This window comes from Lacerta agilis, chromosome 2 (assembly GCF_009819535.1).
Source record: "Lacerta agilis isolate rLacAgi1 chromosome 2, rLacAgi1.pri, whole genome shotgun sequence".
NCBI classification, from domain to species: domain Eukaryota; kingdom Metazoa; phylum Chordata; class Lepidosauria; order Squamata; family Lacertidae; genus Lacerta; species Lacerta agilis.
In genome coordinates, this window is record NC_046313.1 from 26,048,966 (window position 1) to 26,068,682 (window position 19,717).

A 19,717-nucleotide genomic window follows, 5' to 3' on the forward strand; every position below is an offset into this window, starting at 1 on the left:
GGTTCAATCCCTGGCATCTTCAGGTAGGACTCAGAGAGGCTTCCTGATGCCCTGGAGAGCTGCTGCCAATCAGAGAATTCTGACCTAAATAGACCATTGGTGTGACTCAATATAATGAAACTCTCTGTGCCCTTCTGTTTGTATGCCCTGGGCTCCTTTGAGAGGAGGGGTGAGATATAAATTTAAATAATGATGATGAGGATACTTGTAAATATTGTTAGGTAAATGCGTCAAGATTCTGAAGGTTGCAACAAATGCAAACGTCCAAACCAAAACCATATATTTTCCCTTTGTGCCGTTGGAGCGCCGCAGAATGATTTGTCGTTCCTGCTTTAAATGCACTACCAGGTAGGTAGTGCATTTAAAGGTAGGGGAATAGGAGCAGTTAAAGAGTTTAAGGGAGGCATTAAGCTGGAATAAATCATTGTGTGCCTGTGCCCTTCTCAAATGTAAGTGCACTAAAGCCTACTTTAAAAAAAAAATTTTTTTTTGGAAAAACATAGTTTATAGCCCTTTGCTATATAGCTCAAGAAACAAAACAAATGCCTGCAAATCTGAGAATGGGTCAAAGGCTTTGAAATTTTGGACAGGAAACAATTGCTGCTTTAGTCCCCTTCTGCTAGGACTGCCTGCTGGTGGGCGATAAAGCAGCCTCTGTGCGCTGAGATGATTTCCCCAGCACTGACTGCTGAGTAGCATTTCGCTCTCATGGCCTTTTTTGCTCCCAGAGTTTGGCCCAGAACTCGCAGAAAGGATTACTGAGTATGTGCCTAGCTCCCTGCTGAACCAAATATCCCATTAATTGTCTGAAGTGGCTGAGCCAGGCCCCGCAACGGAACAAAAAGCCTTGGCTCTGGGCATGCCAGTATTAGCAGCTTGAAATCTGTTTGTCTGAGTGCAATCATGTTAGTGTTTGTACCACAGACTACTGAACTAGTCTGAAAACAAATGCAGGGATATATGGCAGCTAAAGGTCTGTGTAAGAGTCTGTAATTGTAACTCCTCAAGCTTGTTTTTTCTCTGCCTGGGGAACAGGAGTAGTTGCGGTCTCTAAAACCAAGGTATGCTGCCAACAGCCTCCTTTCACCTCACTTAACCCTGAGGCAAAGGCAATTCAGGTACAGCAAACAAGGGCTACCAATGTGTGAATTACTGCCAATGTAGTAATCTGCAACCTGTGTGTTCAGACCTGGCACAGCTGAGACATGGCTGCTTATGCATGATGGAGAATGAACAAAACTGAGTAAATACTTAAGGGGCAGGGCAGAACCATGCCACAGAGTCTACATGCTATAGATCATGTGTGGGGAACCTTTGGCTCTCCAGATGTTTCTGAACTACCAACTCCCATCAGCCCCAGCAAGCATGGCCAGGGATGATGGGCGCTGGAGTTCAACAACATTTGGAGGGACAAAGTTACCCACACCTGCTATAGGCAGAGAGATGGAGGGGAGTTGTACATATACCTGCTTCTCAGCTTCGCATAGATTTTTTTTTTAATCACCACCAGTAGGAGCAGGGAATTGTAGAATGTGGAAACTTACGCGGATGAAATCATCCAAACCCAATGCAAGCTTGCACATAAGAGGCAGAAGAGGGGATTCTCAGTGAGCAATTGGAGGCTGATCCTTAGGTGCCTTGGTGTTGATGATGAGAACCTGCCCCCTAAACTGTTTCCTCGAGTCTCTCCCGCTGCAGTGATTTCATCAAAGTCACTTTTGAGCTCCATAGAATTCTATGCATAGTACCAGTAACTTCTGTGTCGTAAGTGATTGTGGTGGTTATTTCAGTGAAACTTTTAAATATAAGCTAATGGGTTCACGTTAACAACAACAACAACATATATTATTCATTTATTTATGCATAACCCCCCCCCCCAATCTGGCTGGGTTTCCCCAGCCACTCTGGGCGGTTCCCCAACAGAATATTAAACAGAATAAAACTTCAAACATTAAAAACTTCCCTAAACAGGGCTGCCTTCAGATGTCTTCTAAAAGTCACATAGTTGTTGATTTCCTTGACACCTGGTGGGAGGGCGTTCCACAGGGCGGGTGCCACCACTGAGAAGGCACTCTGTCTGGTTCCCTGTAACCTCTCTTCTCACAGTGAAGGAACCGCTAGAAGGCCCTTGGCGCTGAATGATGGGCGTGGAGACGCTCCTTCAGGTATACTGGGCTGAGTATACTGGCATATATGTAAAAAGATTCCTTGACTTCATCATCAAAATATGCCAGTTTTGCACATGTCAGTTCCCCTTCTAGTTTTCATTGTTACCAGGTGGATGAATTCTATCATATAAAATCCAGAACTGGCTGATAAGATTTATAGTCTATAACATCTGGAGGGCACCAGGTTCACGAAAGCTGTCTAAGACGATGTCAGATTACTTAAAAGAACACAGATGATGTATTAACTAAAGCTAAAAAGGAAAAAAAAAACCATTCTGGTGAATTTGCATTACAGTATTTTTATATATACAGAATATGAACCACTCTTCTATTTGGGAGTTGATGTTCTTTGGTGCTTACTAGAGAGGTGGAAGGAAAGTAAAATGGTCTCTCCCCGAAAGCATGAAGCTGATCATCAATAGGAGTCCATTGGTTTTTCTTGGGATGGGCAACTGTAGCACATCCTCTGTTCTATGTTCCCTGCAGCCACAACAGCATTCAGAAAGTTCCATGACAAAGGGAATTTAATTCCCATTTCAGCACCAGTACAGCAATTTCCATTAGTGGAAACAGAGGCAATTTTCCAGCAAGAATACCCTTTGGTGCTGTTCCTGTGCCACTGGTGGTATTTAATCATGTAGACGGAACGCAAGGAAGCCGCAGTAAGATGCAAGCAGGAAAGAATTTGTCTGCTTTCTTTCTAAGCTGAATACATTCAGACTGTTTCATTCCCTTGACTGAAGAGAATATTGGATGCTGAAGTCCACAGGCTACTTTAGGGTCACCTTCTTCTGGAATTTCACTTGGGTGGCTATATTCATTCAGACCTCACTGGTTTCATCTCGTTTTCCAGCATGTAATTGGTGCCGGGAAGGGAAGCAAATTGATGCAGTGTGTGATATGTTATTTTTCAAGGTTTTCGTCTTGTATCTCCCTGGTTCCATTTGAAAAGGGAAGACCTGAAGACCCGCCTTGTATTCTCCCAAGTTTTTAGGGGGAGGGTGTTGTATTATTTTTGCCTCCTTTTCTTCCTCTTCTAAACAGGATTTGAAATGGATTTGAGGTTATACTGTGTTATTTTCACAGTGCCCCTGTACACCTTGATGCGGGGTTGTCTTTCCTCTGCTTATATAAAGTTCTTAACCATCTTATTGGACCCAGTGGAACTGGTCCATGATGTCTTCTTTGTCATAGCTGGTTTGATGGCTGCTGCTTGGGCAATCAGCGCATTGCGCAAAGAGCCTTAAAGATTGCAATGCCTTAGTTCCTTAACTTATTTTTAGTATTATGTTCAAGTGTTCCTACACTATATTCCTTCCTGATTCTGCCATGAGCATTTTTGCCCACACTGTGTTATTTATAGCTGGGCCCTCGTCTGTCCTTTCTACCTGAAGCTTCAGTGAACTTCATAGTTTAGGCTGCAAGGCTCCTTCATTTGTCCTTGCCCAACTTGCAAAACTATTAGATGTGCTGTGGGAAAGCCCACCTCCCACTTCCCTGCCTATGTTGGAAGGAGGAGAATAGGATCCCGTTGAAAGCAGGAAAGCCATTTCTCTGTTCCCTTGATGCTTTTATGGAACTCAAATTGGCAGCATCACTCTGAGTGGTTGCCTCCTCCGTCCTTGCCCTCCTGCTTCCTCCAACTCTAAACACTTCATTTGTTGTGAGAGGTTCTGGAAGAACAGAGTAGCGATAGACCAGCTGCAGCTTCTAAGGCAGGGGATCTGTGAAGGGAAGCAGCCCAATCAATGGCTCACAAAAGCAGACTCACAGCTGAGCAATAAAAGCCGTGGGCTGCTCTCGCTGCAGATGCCCCATAAACCTGGTGCATGAAGGCTCTTTTTGTTAGGGATCTGTACTATTCTCATTGCTGGCAGCCCTGGAGGAAGGGACAGGTCCCTTCTCCTTGCTCCAGGGAGAATATTGCCCAGCAATTTAATTGAGGCAGAATTTTACTATCAAAAAGACATGCCAGAGACAGAGGTAAGATTCGGCCTTTCCAAGAGGAGACCGGTTCAAAGTGCGGATAAAATAAATAAAAATGTGCAGGTGTTGTTTTATTTGTTGAATGGGATCCAGAAACTTACTTACATAGGACTTGTTCGTGTTTTGGAAAGGACTGCATTTCCCCCGGTACCCAAACATCAATATATTGTTGTTAGGGAAAACTGATTATTTTTCTACCTTATGGGACCATTGCCCTTTGGCATGCTGTACCAAATGTGGTAGCATGCTCTATCCTTCCCCTGATCTGATGTTGTTATAAGGGGCTTTAGACAACCACATCACGTATGTTCTTTTAATGCATGGGGGGGATCATTTGAACCCTATTTTGTGACCCTAATTACAATATGCAGATTATACCTATGCAATAGACCACATTATCTTTGCACCTGCTATTTTATTTTATATCATCTATCTATCATGTTTCTCACAATTTCCAAAACCGCATCCACATTAAAATAAAATAAAATTCCCATTAATATATTTCTTTAAAATAAAACCATTATTTATTACTTCCCTTCTTGCCCTTCCCTGGTTCCTTTAATTTTTGCCAAGCCTCCTTATCTGGGACCTCACTCGCCCGCCATTACTGGGCTAACAAAATCCTAGCTGCTTTAGTAGCATACTTAAACAGATTGCATCTATTTCTTGTTGCATTGTGACCTATCATTATTGTTATTATTGCTATGCTTATTATTCCACTAACTATTCCAAAAAGTAACTTGTGTGCCATCCCATTTGAGATCCTCAAGAGACAGAGTTCAAGAGGGGCAATAATGGAGAAGTGACTGGTTTATGTTCACGTGGAAAGTGAAGGCAAAGAAGGGCATGAAATCTACACTCTGATCTTTATTGCACTCACCTGGTCACTCTAACACTTTGTTGAGTCGAGGATGCAGGGCACCCTCCTCTTTATTTGAATTGCATTCTCTAAAGTGCCATATGGGTACCTTATGCCTCTTTCCCCCCTCACCAAGAGGGCAAATATCTTTAAAAAAAAAATCCAAGCAGGGGATCTGTAACCATCTCCAGCTGTCATCTCAGGAAGGAAGAGAAGAATTTACATTCAACAATAATCCACTGGGAACCTTTTTTGTATTGGTTTCATTGAATTAAATGAGACACTTCTGCAAGCACTCCTCCTTTCCATGTTGGTCTAGCATGGTTTTTTAAACAACAACAACAAAAACCTGAAATTGCCTCTGAGGACTTTACCAGACCTCCGTTTGCCCCACTGCTTTCCTGGGGAAACCCGATCTTTAGTGCTGAATTGCAACAAACAGCAATCGGTTTTTTCCTGCAAATTGCCATTGGTTCCGATTTCAGCTTTAAAAAATAAACAAACAATGAAGCTACTGTGTTATCTGTAGTTTGGTTCTAAGCCAGGCATAGGCATACTCGACCCTCCAGATGTTTTGGGACTACAACTCCCATCCTCCCTAGCTAACAGGACCAGTGGTCAGAGATGATGGGAGTTGTAGTCCCAAAACATCTGGAGGGCCGAGTTTGCCTATGCCTGCCCTAAGCCCTGAAGGGAAGAGGTCAGGTCCTCCCCACTACCTAAGCTTAATGGGGCCAGAGCTCAAGGAGATGCCTTAAAAGTGCAGCACATGTAGAAAGACCTGCCACAGGTGGAAACAGTCAGGAGGAAAAACATGGATTGAGAACATGGGCCGGATGCTGCAGGTCAGTAGTAAATCCAGGGGCTGCAGTGAAGGGATTTCAGAAGCAAAAGCTGCCAGGATGTTTGGGAGCCACCAGGGATTCCTGTGTTCTAAATCCCACCCTTTTCAGGCTCGGAAGAACCATTGTGTAGAGTGAGCATATCAAGAAGAAGGCTGGGGTCAGGGGGGGGGGGCGGTGTGGTCCATCAGGGCAAATGAAGCACTGCGCCCACCTGTTCTAAGCCAGCCCCCACGAACCAGTTCAGGAGGTGCCAATACCTGCCAGCTTCCTCCTCCTCAATCTCAGGGTGTGTTTGCATTACTGCCTCAGAGCACAGAGAGGTTGTTGGGTTCTTTTTCTCAGCTCCTCCCCCCCCATCAGCTGTTGACATGGCACAGTCCCAGCACGGCCTCTGAATGAATAGATCTAGCTCTGAGAGTAAGAGTGGTTAGAGCGAAGTGGCTAATTATGAACTATATTCCATTTAGCGAATGGGATTCTGTGCTCAGTCCTGCCTACCAGAACAGCCACTAGAGTAGCTAAATGGCCTTAGTTATCCCTGCCTGCTTATTTGTGTCGTTAAAATTGCTTCTAGGATGCACCCTTCTGAAATCTAGCCTTGCGAAGCACAATATGCCGTTTCAGGCATTTCTGGCTGTGCTTGTTACTCCTCGCCACCCACCACCAGCATGCTTGCCTTTCGCGTCATTGATTTAGTACTGACTCTTCCCCCTGAAAGAGCAGCTGCATGGCTTCAGAGCGAGGCTTTGTTCCTGCTGGAGATAAATTGGAGGCATCTCTTAGGGAGACTGAATTACCCCAGCGAGCCACAGCTTGGAAATAAGGGGATGAAACAACCTTGTCAAGGTTCCCTCCTCTCTCCGTAGCTGGATGAGGAACGCCGTCCAGTCCCACACATGATTCCAGATCCTAGCTGGGAAGTCCATCTGGAACAAGTACTGACTGAGAAAATCCCAGGTTCTTGGTTGCCTAGGCACCTAAAAATGTTCTGTTGGTGCCTAGACAATTTGCAAAGGAAATTCAGTACTCTGCAGCATTGCTCCATCAAAACTCTTGTTCTGGTTCTCGGGAAATCCAAACATTTCCCCCGCAAACTGCCTTAGAACTACTATGGTAAATCGCACAGCAGTTCAATCCCACCCCCACGCCTGGCTCAGTGGTATTGCAAATGCCAGCAGACAGATGGATTACACTCTTGCCAGTTTTGGAAGCACAGGAGTCAACAGGAGGATATGGGCCTCTCTCTTAGCTGGTAGAAGCAGGGCTGCATCCTTCCAGAAAGCCAGGAATCCCACTCCTGGGGTTGAGGAGGCAGGCAAGGGATGCTTATTGCCATGGCGATGGTGTCATGACAAGTTATTTTGCTCCATTTCACGGCATGTGTGGGATTAGAACAGAGAGCGAGCGTTTGTGACTATGCATGTGTGTGCAGCAGCATCTATTGTTTAATGTGCCTACACACAGTTGTGTGCTCTCACTCACACACAATATCCTGTCAGATCCTTTCATCTTCAAGCATTTACATGTTCCCATACACTCTCCTATGTACATGCTTTGTCTCCCACGCGTATGTGCTTCTTAACATACCATTGTAGCAACCAGTTAAATGCTCCCCCTGGGACTGTATTAGCTAGCTTAAATTGGCAAATTAGCTCTTTTGCATCACAAAGCATCTTGGGCTCCGTGATCTTGATGCCTTTAATATTTCTTTTGTTTATTGACTTCCCCTTTCTCCCCTTTTTGCTGTGAAATTAATTTTTATTGCTCTGATTGTCTCATTTCCCCTTTAATCTTCTGAACACCAGCTGTCTTCATTATTTTAAAGGAGCTGCTGTACTGGCCTTCAGGATACAACAAGCATTTTCCCTCTTGCTCATTTTCACCCTTCTGAATTATGTGCAGTCTCCAACATCCCTTTATGTTTCAGGAGGCAAGCCAGTTTTTACTTTAACAGAGGGGGTGCTCAGAACCACCAGAAGTTGGGCTGCCTTCAAAGCAGCTGGCTGCCAGCAGACAGTGGTCTGCCAACCAGGCACTGAGGGCTTATGCACACTTTCTGTTGTTCCACAGGGAAAACCACTCTTTAGTGCTCATTCGGAGCAAACAGCTGTTTGGGTTTTCTGCAGGTTGCTGTTTGTTCCGATTTAGAGCGAAAGAGAGGCTTTTTCCTGAGAAAGGAGCGGGGCAGGAGGAAAACTGCTTGGACTCATGCTTTCTAGGCAAGGGACAAGCGGAAGTGTGGAGTAGCCCTACATATGATTTTCCCTCCGTGAATATCCACACTGTCTGAAACTGACAATAGCTTCTCCCTGAGCAGCAGGCAATGGAAATGACTGTGCTTTCCACCAAACGCTGTGTGTGTGCAGCAGGATGCCATGGGTCCAAACTGAGAAAGACAGGCACCACACTGCTTTCATACAGAGCAGTGAATTATGAACAACAGCGAGCAGTGTAGTGGCTGGAGTTTCAGACTAGGACCTGGAAGACCAGGGTTCAAATCCCTAGTCGCCCCATTAACTGGGTGACTTTGGGCCAATAACTGTCTCTCAGCCTCACCTACTTCACAGGGTTGTCACAGGGATTGCTTGAGAGGGAGAACCGTGTGCACTACCTTGAGTTCCTTGCAGAAAATAAATAAATCCATTAACAAATTAGAAATCTGAGGTATGTGAGGGAAATGAATGGAGATCGGCAGGGCTGTGGGAAGTACAGGTAGGGTAACCAGGGGCCTATTTTGTGTTAACCCAGCAGCATCCATCGCTGCCCCTACCTTGACAAACTCTACATGTTAAAAGCAGAGGGGAAATGCGCTCTTGCACGACTTGCACTTCTCCTCGGCTTCTCCAGGCTGTAGGGGATGTAGGATCAGGCCAAGCAGTCCACATGGGTCGAAGAGCATTTCTGGTTCCCTCCCTTTCCTGTGTCATACCTGATCTTTGAGCAGAGGGGAGAGTAAAATGGGCTTGGGAGGATGCAGTGTTTTCTGCGTTCTGTTCCAGGAGTTGGGAAGGAGAGTAACTGAGAGACGTTCTGTCTGAGAAAGTGTTTTTTAAGTGTATCGGTTGGAGCAGGGGACGGACGTGCTTTGGTGCTGGCACAGCAAAAGGGTTCCTTAAACCCAGAACCTCTGGATTAACTTTGAGCCTGTAAGAAAGGGGGGGGGGGAAATGTGAAATTGTAGTCAAGTGGCATCCTGCTGGGTTCTGCTCCTGGACGTTTTCCCGTCTTTCTTCAACTAAATGCTTCCCTTTAAAAAAAAAAAAAAGGAAAAGAGAAAAAAGTGCATCTCCATCCTTGGCTTTCCCTGCGCTTCCTTTCTAATCTTTCCCCCCTGCTGTGTCCCATTTGTCTCCCTACAGACGGCACTCCCTTGAGTGAGCTCTCCTGGTCTTCCTCTCTGGTGGTTGTGGCTGTTTCCTTCTCTGGGCTGTTCACATTCATCTTCCTCATGTTGGCCTGTCTGTGCTGCAAGAAGGGGGGCATTGGCTTCAAGGTAAGCACTGTGGGAAGCCCACGTCCTCCCTAGGGCTGGCTGTGTAGCAGCACTGGACTTGGCGGTAGAGAAGGGAGGCCGTTCTCCATCTCCTCGGGGTCTGTGGTGCAAGGAGAGGCAGCGGGTGCTCAGCACTGGGCTAGAACCAACCTCGCTCTAGGTAGCCCGTCTTAGAATACCCGTGGCAAGGAGGCAAGATTTGTGGGGGAGAGAAGCAGGTTTTGGGGGGCGCACCCTTGTTCACAAACTCTTGCTGCTCAGAGAAAGCAGGGGCAGAGAGAGAAGTGTGTCTGTGTGTGAAAGAGAGAGAGCGGCAGCCAAGCAGCAGGCAAAGGAGCTGTGACAGGAACCAGCAAGGAATTCAGCATGGGCTGAAGATGAAATGTGGCGGGCAACGTTAGTGAGCAGCAACATCTCCAACAAAGCCCGGTGTCAGGGGCTTGCTGAGAATCATAGAGTTGGAAGGGACCACGAGGGTCATCGAGTCCAACCCCCTGCAGTGCAGGAATCTTTTGCCCAATGTGGGGCTCGAACCCGTGACCCTGAGATTGAGAACCTCACGCTCTACCAACTGAGCTATCCCACTGCTGTAGCGAGCCTTAGAACACAGCAAGGGACGCTTGTCTGGCATTCTGTTGGAAGTGGGGGTGTTGGGGTTGAAGGAGACCCTGTTGAGTCCTAACCAACCCAGAAGAAGAGGCGGGTGGGCAGGTGAAAACATAGGAAGTTGCCTTATTCCGTTCAGACTGTTGTCTGCCTAGGCCTGAGTGGCAGCAGCTCACCAGGGTCTCAAGAGGGCAATTGCCACCACCTGCTTCCTGATCCTTTTAAATGGAGAGGCCAGAGAGTGATCCTGGGACCTTCCGCATGAAATGAAAGAGCTCTACCAGTGGGGGGAAACAGCTTCTGCTGTTGGGCCCAGAGGCAGTGGGTTTCAGTGTGATGGCTGCTGTTTCCCTGTGTCAGAATTTAGACCAGGTTTGTACACTGATGCCCTTTTTCGTATGTGTGACAAAGGTACACTCCTGCAAGTGGAGCGATTTAGTAAATCAGAGCTGTCTTTAAAGCCTCCAGGAAGGGCAGAGGGAGTGGGGATTGTTGGTGGGGCTGAGGTCAGTAGGGAGGTGGGCATTCTCTCTGGAGGCCTCCTTTGCTCATTCTGGTGCCGTGCTATGAGGAGCAGGTAAGAAGAGCCCCACGAAATGTGAAAGGGCACACAAAGAGAGGAGGAAAGCTCCATAGGTGCCCTTGAAACACTTAACATTAAAGCGTGTTTCAGGTCCAATAGCTCTTCATCAGCAGCAACCGAACAAGTTTTAATGAGGAGATAAGTGTTTGTGCAAACCATCTGCCTTAGCACACTCCTCCGTGCACACCTTTTGCAGGTAAGGGCACAAACTCCCAAGGTGCTTTCCTCTCCCTGACAGCATAAGCTCCGTCGACTTCTAACATGGAGCTCAAGGGTGCAGTAGGCATTTCAGGGTACTGAGCTGGCCTAAGAGGAAGGCTCTCTTTCTTTTGCCTCTTGTCTTGAAGGAAATACACGAGTTTTAGTTTGTGAGCCACACATGACACCCCCTTCTCGCTAGAGTAGTGGCGGGGTGTCCCTTCTTAAATTCCCAGGCTGGCTGGGATCCTCGTCCAGTCTTGGCTGTGGCCTGCCCTGGAATGCCCCACGAGGGAGTGGGCAGCGCCAGCGTGACCTCACAGGCACAGAATGTGCTGGAGAAATGTGTTGCTGAGATTCTTGCGGGGGCTCTTGGCAGCCAGGCGACGGTGCAGCCGTGGGGTGCTGGAATGGAAGCTATGGACAGTCCCGTGGGCTGGCGGCTGTGCAGCACCGGCCAGGTTTTGCCGCGGGAACAATGAGGCACTTCAGAGGCCCCTACGCTGCCTATATAGGGGGCGCAGGGAGGGTTTGCAAAGCAGCCTCCATGCTTTCCCCGTGGAAATGCAGCAGCAGCAGCGCAAGGGCGTCATGGCACAAGGGTGATGCTCACCCTTTCCTACCTGGTTGCCGGGGCAGCCTTCGGTGGGATAAAGTCCATCCAGGTAAATGGAAGTGCCTACTTGGCTTTTGCACAGAGTGAATGGGGAGGTGGAGATGCTGTGGCCTCCAATTGCAGGCGGGGCGTGTGCATGTGTGGACGGGGAGGCTTGCTGGGGAGGGGGCGCACCGAACTTTGCGTGCTGTTGCCGGGGTTGGTGGTGTTGGTGTGTTGAAGGGCACTTCAGGGAGGGTGCATTTATTAACACACTTTCTCTGGGCACTCTTGCCTAGAGCTGGAGAAGCGAATCCCGGGAGAAGAGGCTGAGGATGGTTTTGAGGTGTCTGCCCTGCACGGGGGCCAGCACAGTGCCAAAAACAGCCTGTAATGTAGAACTGGGGAACCCTGGGCAGCCCTCCCCCTGCCCCCTGACCAAGGTGAGGCTGCTTCTCCCTCAACTGTATTTATGACTGTGTCTCTCTCACTGGGGTCAGGGTGGAAGGAGCAGAGCAGCCGCCACTGGCCACACAGGTCGAAACAAAAGCAGGGGTACCAGTGTGGGATAACAAGCGTCTGGCCAAGGGCGGGGTGGGCGCAATGGGCTGGGTTGCTCTGTATCCTCTGGGGCTTCCTAGCTTTCCCATGCAGAAATAGGGCTGGGGGCAGAGGCCTGGAAGCTGTCCCATTAACCTGCCCCCTAGCCCAGCCTTGTGCCCTCCAGATGCTGTTGGTTTCCAACTCCCATCAGCTCCAGCCATCATGGGCCAAGGGTCAGGGATGCTGGGAGTTGTAGTCCAGCAAAAAGCCAACAAATGGGGAACCAGGTGGGGAAAGCCAGCCTTTAAACCTTTGTCGCTTTGCATGTGGGACTGAGCTCCATCTCTTGGGTCTGCAGAGAATCCTGGGCAGATGATGCTTTGCCAGTTTTGCTGCTTCTGTCCTGTTCATCAAAGCTTTTCTCGCCAACTGCACCACTCATGGAGCTTCTGTGTTTCCAAAGGAAATTGGAAATTGGCTGCCATTAAATGTCCTAGGAGCTGTTGCCCTGGATCTGTGAAACCAAGCTTGAGCTAGCACCCCCCCCCATCTCAATTTGTGTTTGTTTGTGTGTATGTGTGTGTAAAGAAAGAGTATGAGTAAGTGCACTGCTGCCTCTGTCGCCCCACCCCCTAAGTTTCAGTGTTTGGATCTGGACAGGAGCGTACGAGCGGCTGTGCCCTTCACACGGCTGTGGCATGGTTCATGCGTGTACTCAGCGGTGTATGTGGCTGCTTGAAGTTGAATTGCACCTGCACAGTCCCAGATGGCAAGGCTGTTTGCATGAAGCGGCTTCCCCATGCAGCTGTCCCCTCTACCACCACCACCACCACTCTCCAAGAACAGGGCATGGCTGAAGCTGCCCTGTCTGTGTGGAGGGAGGTCTGCTTCACACAAGTGGCTGGCTGGCTGTCTGTCTGTCTGGCTGGCTTGCTTGCTTGCTTGCTTGCTTGCTAGCTACTTCATAGAGCTGCATTGTGCAACTCCCATTTCAAGCTGTTATACCATAGGGGTGAGCCAGGCCTGTGTGTGCGACAGGGCTCTATAGGTCTGTGTTACTGGCCAGTGTTTACTCTCTTCTTGCATATGGACACTACAGAGACTCATAACAGCAACTCGCTCTCCCCAGGGAACCCCAGGAATTGTTGTGGGGTGGGGGTGGGGGTGGCAGAGGAGACGGGAAGAGAATTAGGCAACCTCTAACAAAGAATTCAAAGGAAACTCTTCAAAGGGTATTTCCCTCATAATCTTGGGATGACAGTTAAAATGGTTAGAACTAATATTGGTTTTAGTGCAAATTGGGCATATGTATGAGAAGGCTGTGCTCAGTGCTTTTGTTTTTCCATTGTGTGTAGCTCAAGGGTGTTTATACATGTATTCCTCCCCTGGCTGTTTATGGGGATGGGGGAATGTGTGTGCCTGTTCCTCCCCACCTGTGTGCTTGCTCCCTTTTAAGCGTACAGAAGAACGCAAGGGAGTTGCCACCCACCACCTGGGTGTATTTTGGAACTAGGAAGCTGCCTTATACCAGGTTGGGATAAAGAACAATGGCAGTAAAGATCCTTAGAATCCAAGACATGAACAATGGCAAGATCCAGAATATGAAAATTTTATTTCATTATTCTTATGAATTAAGGTAAACTGCATCAGTGAAGGTACAGAAACACAAAACCAAATCATACAAATCAGAGGAAAGCACGCCAGTAGAGAAAAATCCATTTTGCCTGCTCAGTCTTTTTCAATTCTGTTTTCTCAATAGTCGGAATTGACTTTTTATCTACCTGTCTGCCGTCTTCTGAATTATATTATTTAGTTGTGTGTTTCTATATCTTCATTGGTGCAGTTTATATTTTATAGATCACCATTATAATACAGTGGATTTTTAAAAAATATATATTCTGGGCCTTGTAATTGTGTATGCTTTGCTTTACACAATGTTGGACTATTGTTCCATCTAGCTTATCTCATGCCACTTGGTTGCATCTTTCCAAAATTCCAGGCAGGCGGCCTTTCCCCTCCTTACCTAGAAATGCCAGTGATTGAACCTGGCACCTTTGGCATGCAGAGCAGGTGCTCTGCTACAGAGCCTCAGCTCGTCCCTTATTTATGGGTTCAGTACATGTATCTCTGCCTCCTCATCTGTGTTTGAGATGGCACCGATGATGACTGTGATGAAGCTGTTATAGAAGAGTAATGATTGCTTCACATGCATTATTGCAATAATCCTTACGTGACTGGGATTACGAGTATGATGATGGGGAATGCATGCTTCCATCCTTCCCTTTTCTACACGTGTATAAAAATGTTTCCTTGCCCTGTGCTGGGCTCCTTTTTTTCTCTCCCTATCTGTCTTGCCCACCCCTATCCCCCACCCCAGGAATTTGATAATGCCGAGGGAGAAGAGTATGCTAGTGAATTCTCAGCCCAGGGCTCACCCGCTACCCAGAATGGCCCAGAAGTTTACATTCTGCCTCTCACCGAAGTCTCCTTGCCCATGTCCAGGCAACCTGGGCGCTCAGGTAAGTTGCTGAACCCCCTGCATTTATGATTTTGTCCACCATTTCAGTTTTAGCAACAATGCACACTTGCAACATGCAAAGAGCATGGCCTTGGATTTTCACGTGGCTAACCAAACCTGGAATCTCCGTTCTTGCAATAATGAGTATGGAACAGAAGTTCTGTTCTTGCAATAATGAGTATGGATTAGAATCCCCCCACGAAGGTGGGCAGAAAACTCCTTCCTTTAACCTTCGTGATTTTGCGCTGTTCACTATGGTTGAAAAGGTGTAATGGGTTGCTTATGTGCACCCTCAAAGCAACTATGTACTGACACATTTATTATGGCACTGACACATTTTTAATGACATATCCTTTCCTTGATTAGAGTGCCATGATAAATGTGTTAGTCTTTCAAGTCTCTCTTTTGTTTTTGTTGCAAGAGACTACTAATACAGCTACCACCCTCTGGAAGTTTTCGTCATGCGCATTCAGTGACATTACATATGAATTGTTTCCTAGAGGAAACTGTCACAGGTGTACAGAGAAAAGTGAAGCTGGAGCAGTAGTGGTCACTACTATCATTACCTGGTGCTTTTTGTAGAGTGACATAATTGAGAAGTCAAGGCCCACTCTGCCTCAAGAGAAGAGGCAGATGCGATCAGAAGAATGTGGACAGTGGAATTACACATCCTTATTTTATTTTATTTTAAAAACCTCTTAACCTCAGGCTTAAACATGTGATCTGCTGAAGAGTTGGAAGAAATGCAAAATAGATTAGATGTTGTCTTTTGTAGGCATAGGAAGATGCAATATCTAGAGCTGCGCAGAACATACAATCAGAATGCCAGATATTCCGTGCAACCCAGAAGCCCTCATCCTTTTGCCAAAATATGTCAGTCCCAGAAAAATACACCTTAAGCTGTTGTACAGCTATATTCTGTCTCATCCCACCAGGACTTAAGGCAGCAACAATTGCCCCTAACGAGCAGGTGATCTTAAAGCGACCAAAACAAGGCAGTATGCTTACGATGGCATGGATCCAAAGGTCACCATAGGGGGATGCAACCTCTTCGGTGCTCCCCAGGTGTGTCCCCCCCCACCTCCCAGCAAGATCAAAACTCCAAGAGATCCCCTCCGTCTGCAGCCCTTTTAGCTCAGCTGTCTGTCACATATTGCAAGGCTCCCCCCCCCACCCGCCCCGGCCTTCTCCTCCACACAATGGATGGTCTCATTCCTGCTGCCCACAGCCCACTTGCAGCTGCTTGGTGGATACTGTGTCTGCATGGATCAAGTCCTCCTTCCAGTCATGGAGTTCGGTTCCCTTCGCCCACATCTATCCTCTACGATGTAGATGCTTCTGTTGCCACTCACAGCAGCTGCAGCAGAGGAGGGGGGGAGCCAGGGTTGGTTTTGCGTGTGCAATGTGCGGGTTTGTTTGCAACTTCCTGGGAGCGCCTAGCGATGCTGCTTTCTGCCCCTCCAAGGCCCTGCCATACATGAGTTGTTCTTCATCAGAGGCATTTTCACATCTAAAGAGTCCGTATGCAGTACTTATTGTACGACGGCACCTGCCAGTTATGCGTTTGGGGGGCTTTTGCTCCCCCAGCACCTACTTCAGAATCCTCTGTCTGACCTCCGCCCCCTCCAAGGGAAGATACTCCAAATCCAGCATGGAAAAGCTCCAGTGCAAGAGCGCCAGGTGGAAGTGCCGGGAGGAAAGGTGGCAGCATCTCACCTTCTTTAGTTAAGCACCAAGCAGCTCACATTTCATGTGCTGGTGCTTTTTGCCTGTCTCCACATCAGATGCAACACTCTGCTGCTGCTGCTGTTGTTTCATTCCCACTTCAACTAGTATCTTCCGGATTGTTCCGGCTTCTTAGTTGGGCACCCCAGCCGGTGACTCGGCAGTGCCACCTTGTGGGTTCGGTATGGCAGGGCAACCCCCCATTTAGGCCGTGGCAGGGTGGGGTGGAGGTGGCAGGGGGAGGAAATGGGACACAAGAGAGGATTGCAGGGCACTTTTTTCCTAAACAGGATGCGGTACCTGGAAAGCAGGCATTCCGACCTGGGCATCCATGATCAGGCAAGGCAGGGAACAGCGAGATAGGCCATCCATCTCCAAGTCCCTCAGTGTAGGTGTTTGACTCCTCAGCAGAGGTCACTCCCTGCTCCTGTGGCCTGAGATCACTTCCTCTCCTCCGCTACCTCTGGAGACAAAGGCCTTTTGGTCCCCAAGTCCCACAGGCCCTGCATTCCTTCCCATGTGACGTGGCGAAGGAATCCAAGACTTGCTCTGCTGTGTGGGATGGAGTGGGGCTGAGCCAGCTAGCTGGGCAGCGACTCCCCTCTGCTCTGCCCACACAATTCTCGCCTGGTGCGGACCTGCTGTGCACTAAATGGGCCCTCAGAGAATGGGTCCAGTGTCCAGATACAGCCATCACCGCTGGGTGCAACAATGGGGCCTTTGCTTCTCTGTGTGATGGGAGCAGTGGCGTCTGGCACTGAGGGGGCGAAGGGATGACACCGCCTGCTTTTTTTTGGGGGGGGACACATGGGACTGCCCAGAAGGGTGGACGCGACACAGCCACTTTCTGCTGCCTGGAGGCTTGGAAGTTCGGCTGTCTATAGCAAAAGGCTCCTCCTGCGTATATGCGTTTGAGAGAGAGTCTCGCTCACCTTCAGTCCTGGATCTGCTCTTGCCAACGGGGTAGAGATGCAGCAAACCCACGTAGCCTGGCCTCAGGAGCGGCTGAGGTGTCTGCTTCTCTCTGTGGACTCCCGTATGCCTGATCCTTTGGGAAGCTTTCTGCCCCAGACCCCTCTCTTCTGCGGAAAGCTAGGATGAGGCAGCAGGCAGGGGTCAAGCTGGCAGGGTGTGCAGAACTTCAAACCGCTCTGTATGCTCCTTCACAGTGCAGCTGCTCAAATCCACTGACCTGGGACGCCATAGCCTGCTATACCTCAAGGAAATTGGCCATGGATGGTTTGGCAAGGTAAGCTCCTCACCTGAGACTGATCCCATATTGTTGATTTATGCAACGGGGCCGCATTGGTGGTGGTGGGGGACAGGGGGAGAGGGAGGGAGGAAGCAGACGCCAAAAGGCATGTCGAATGAAGGGATAACAGCATAACTTTTGCTTCCTGTCCATTATTCCTGCCTTCCTTGGTGTTTCCTTTTTGGCTGTTGCTGGTATGGGAGTAGGACCCTGTCAAAGATGACAATTAACAGCCCTTTGTATATTTATTTATATTGCCTGCCTACCTACTTCTTGGCATCTGTTTTTATTTTTAAATAGTGCCTGCCTCAGTGACCCCAAAGCATAGCTGTCAACCTTCCCTTTTTTGCGGAAAATTCCCCTGTCAGTACTATACTATAGACTATAGTACTGATAGGGGAATTTTCTGCAAAAAAGGGAAGGTTGACAGCTATGCCCCAAAGCCAATTGTGAGAGCTGGCCATGGGGTGCCCCTAACTGGACATGGGTTGTATCCAAGGTCCTTGCAAGTGCTGGTGGAGTGTAGAGCAAGGAGAGGCCTCTTTTTCATGTTACATATTAAACTTTAGTAAGATGCATTGAAAGAGGGAGAAGGCAAGGTGTGAAATCTGTTGAAATGTAGTGTGCAATAACTTCAGCTCAGGTCTGGGCCTTGAGGGGGGGGGGAAACGTAGGCCTGTGAATGCTGAGCCAGTTCATAGTTTTCCCCGAGTTGCTTTTGTCACTTGGGGAGTTGTCCCATTTGCTCAAGCAGTTGGACACAACTCACATTGCGATTGCTGAAACAGCATCGGAAACCATGGGGCCTGCATACCCCTCGGCTGATGCGTTGGCTCAGTCGAGAGGATGGATGATGTGGAAAAGTGCCGGAAAGTAATTTCTGAATTGACACAAAGTGGGGGGAAACATTGAGAGCAGGGAGGGGAAATAAGTTTCTTACATTCGCTGGAGAATTACAATGGACCAGAAGCTTAGATTTGAGCTGCAGCTGCAGTGGTCACCTGCTAGGCTGCTCGTTTGGCATTTTGCAACAGCCTCGCTCTCTGACAGACACTGAGAGATAATGGCGCTTCCTGGCCCATGCAGTGGCCCTGTCCTATAGCAGGAGCCCAAGGTCCAACAGGCTAATGCCCTGTCTCTCCCATCCCAGGTGTTCCTCGGTGAGGTGAATGCAGGGCTGAGCAGCACTCAGGTGGTAGTGAAGGAACTCAAAGCCAGTGCCAGTGTTCAAGATCAGATGCAGTTCCTGGAAGAGGCCCAGCCTTACAGGTAAGTTCCCCAGGGTCTTTCTGTAATAAGAAACATTGGGTGTTTTTTTTTAATTACTGTATTTGTACTCCCAGGTGTGTGCTTGTGGGATTTTCTGTCTCAGGTGTCAAAGTAACATGGCCAAACTTGGGTGCTGTGCACTTTGTCCTGGGGGAAGTGGCTCCACTTGCTGTTCGACCTGAGGCAGCGGAACGTCTTGGGCCAGCCCTATTGATGACCTTGGCCAAGAGAGAACCTGTTATAAGAGGACCTGTGTTATGTGGCTTGGGGTTTTAAGTCTTCCCCCGAGCCGGAGTGGAAATGTACTTCTGGAAACTTGCTTGCCTTCTAAATAAATACCACATTCCCATGGATGTGCCCAGAGAAACTTGACAATGTTAAAGAATAAAACTATATAAGACGACCATAAGAGCTATTCATTCATTCACACCTCCCACTCTACCATAATTTTGATTCCCATTTGGGAGACCACAGATGAGCCCCCATTGACCTGTTCCCCTTCCTGCAAGTCCCTGCCACCATTCCTGAATGTTGTGGGGGCTCAGTTGCCTGCAGCAGGGAGCTTGCTCTGCTTGATTAGACTCTCTGTACTGTTTAGACCCTGACACATCGCAGTGTTGTTAATGATCAAGAGAGCCCTATCCTTGTATACAACACAATGACCAAAACGAACTACAAGCAGTGAGATACACCCTGTAGAATCAACCAACAATGAAAGCCTAGCAGCAGACGCTGGAACTAAAAAATGTTGAAACCGGCGGCAGAAGTAGTTAAGGCATTACAAACGTAAAATCCTAGTAAAAATGATGATGTCCAACTTATTATAGAAGACATTTAGACGGAGCTGGACTGATCTCAAATGCTTACTGTTTAGCCCAGTTGCCCAAAGGTGTGTGCTTGGGAATTTTTGTTAGCACCGTGCAGGACTTACACCAAAATGTGTCCCCCCCCCCTCTTTCCTGATAACCTCAAAGTATCCTTGCACCTTTTCCCACACACAATTAATCCAGTATAACTAATATTTCCTGGTTTTGTGTCAGTGGCCCCCAAGGTATTAACACGCTTGAGGCACCTGGG

General features: G+C 48.1%; 1 protein-coding gene across 1 annotated transcript in view; it reads left to right on the forward strand.

Annotated features, from left to right (window-relative positions):
• AATK (apoptosis associated tyrosine kinase) overlaps positions 1-19,717 on the forward strand; it is a 74,045-nt gene that overhangs the window by 42,357 nt on the left and 11,971 nt on the right. Inside the window, 5 exon segments of the mRNA XM_033138995.1 lie at positions 9,218-9,351; positions 11,633-11,776; positions 14,254-14,395; positions 17,289-17,368; positions 18,522-18,640. Coding sequence (XP_032994886.1) covers positions 9,218-9,351; positions 11,633-11,776; positions 14,254-14,395; positions 17,289-17,368; positions 18,522-18,640 — 619 coding nt within the window.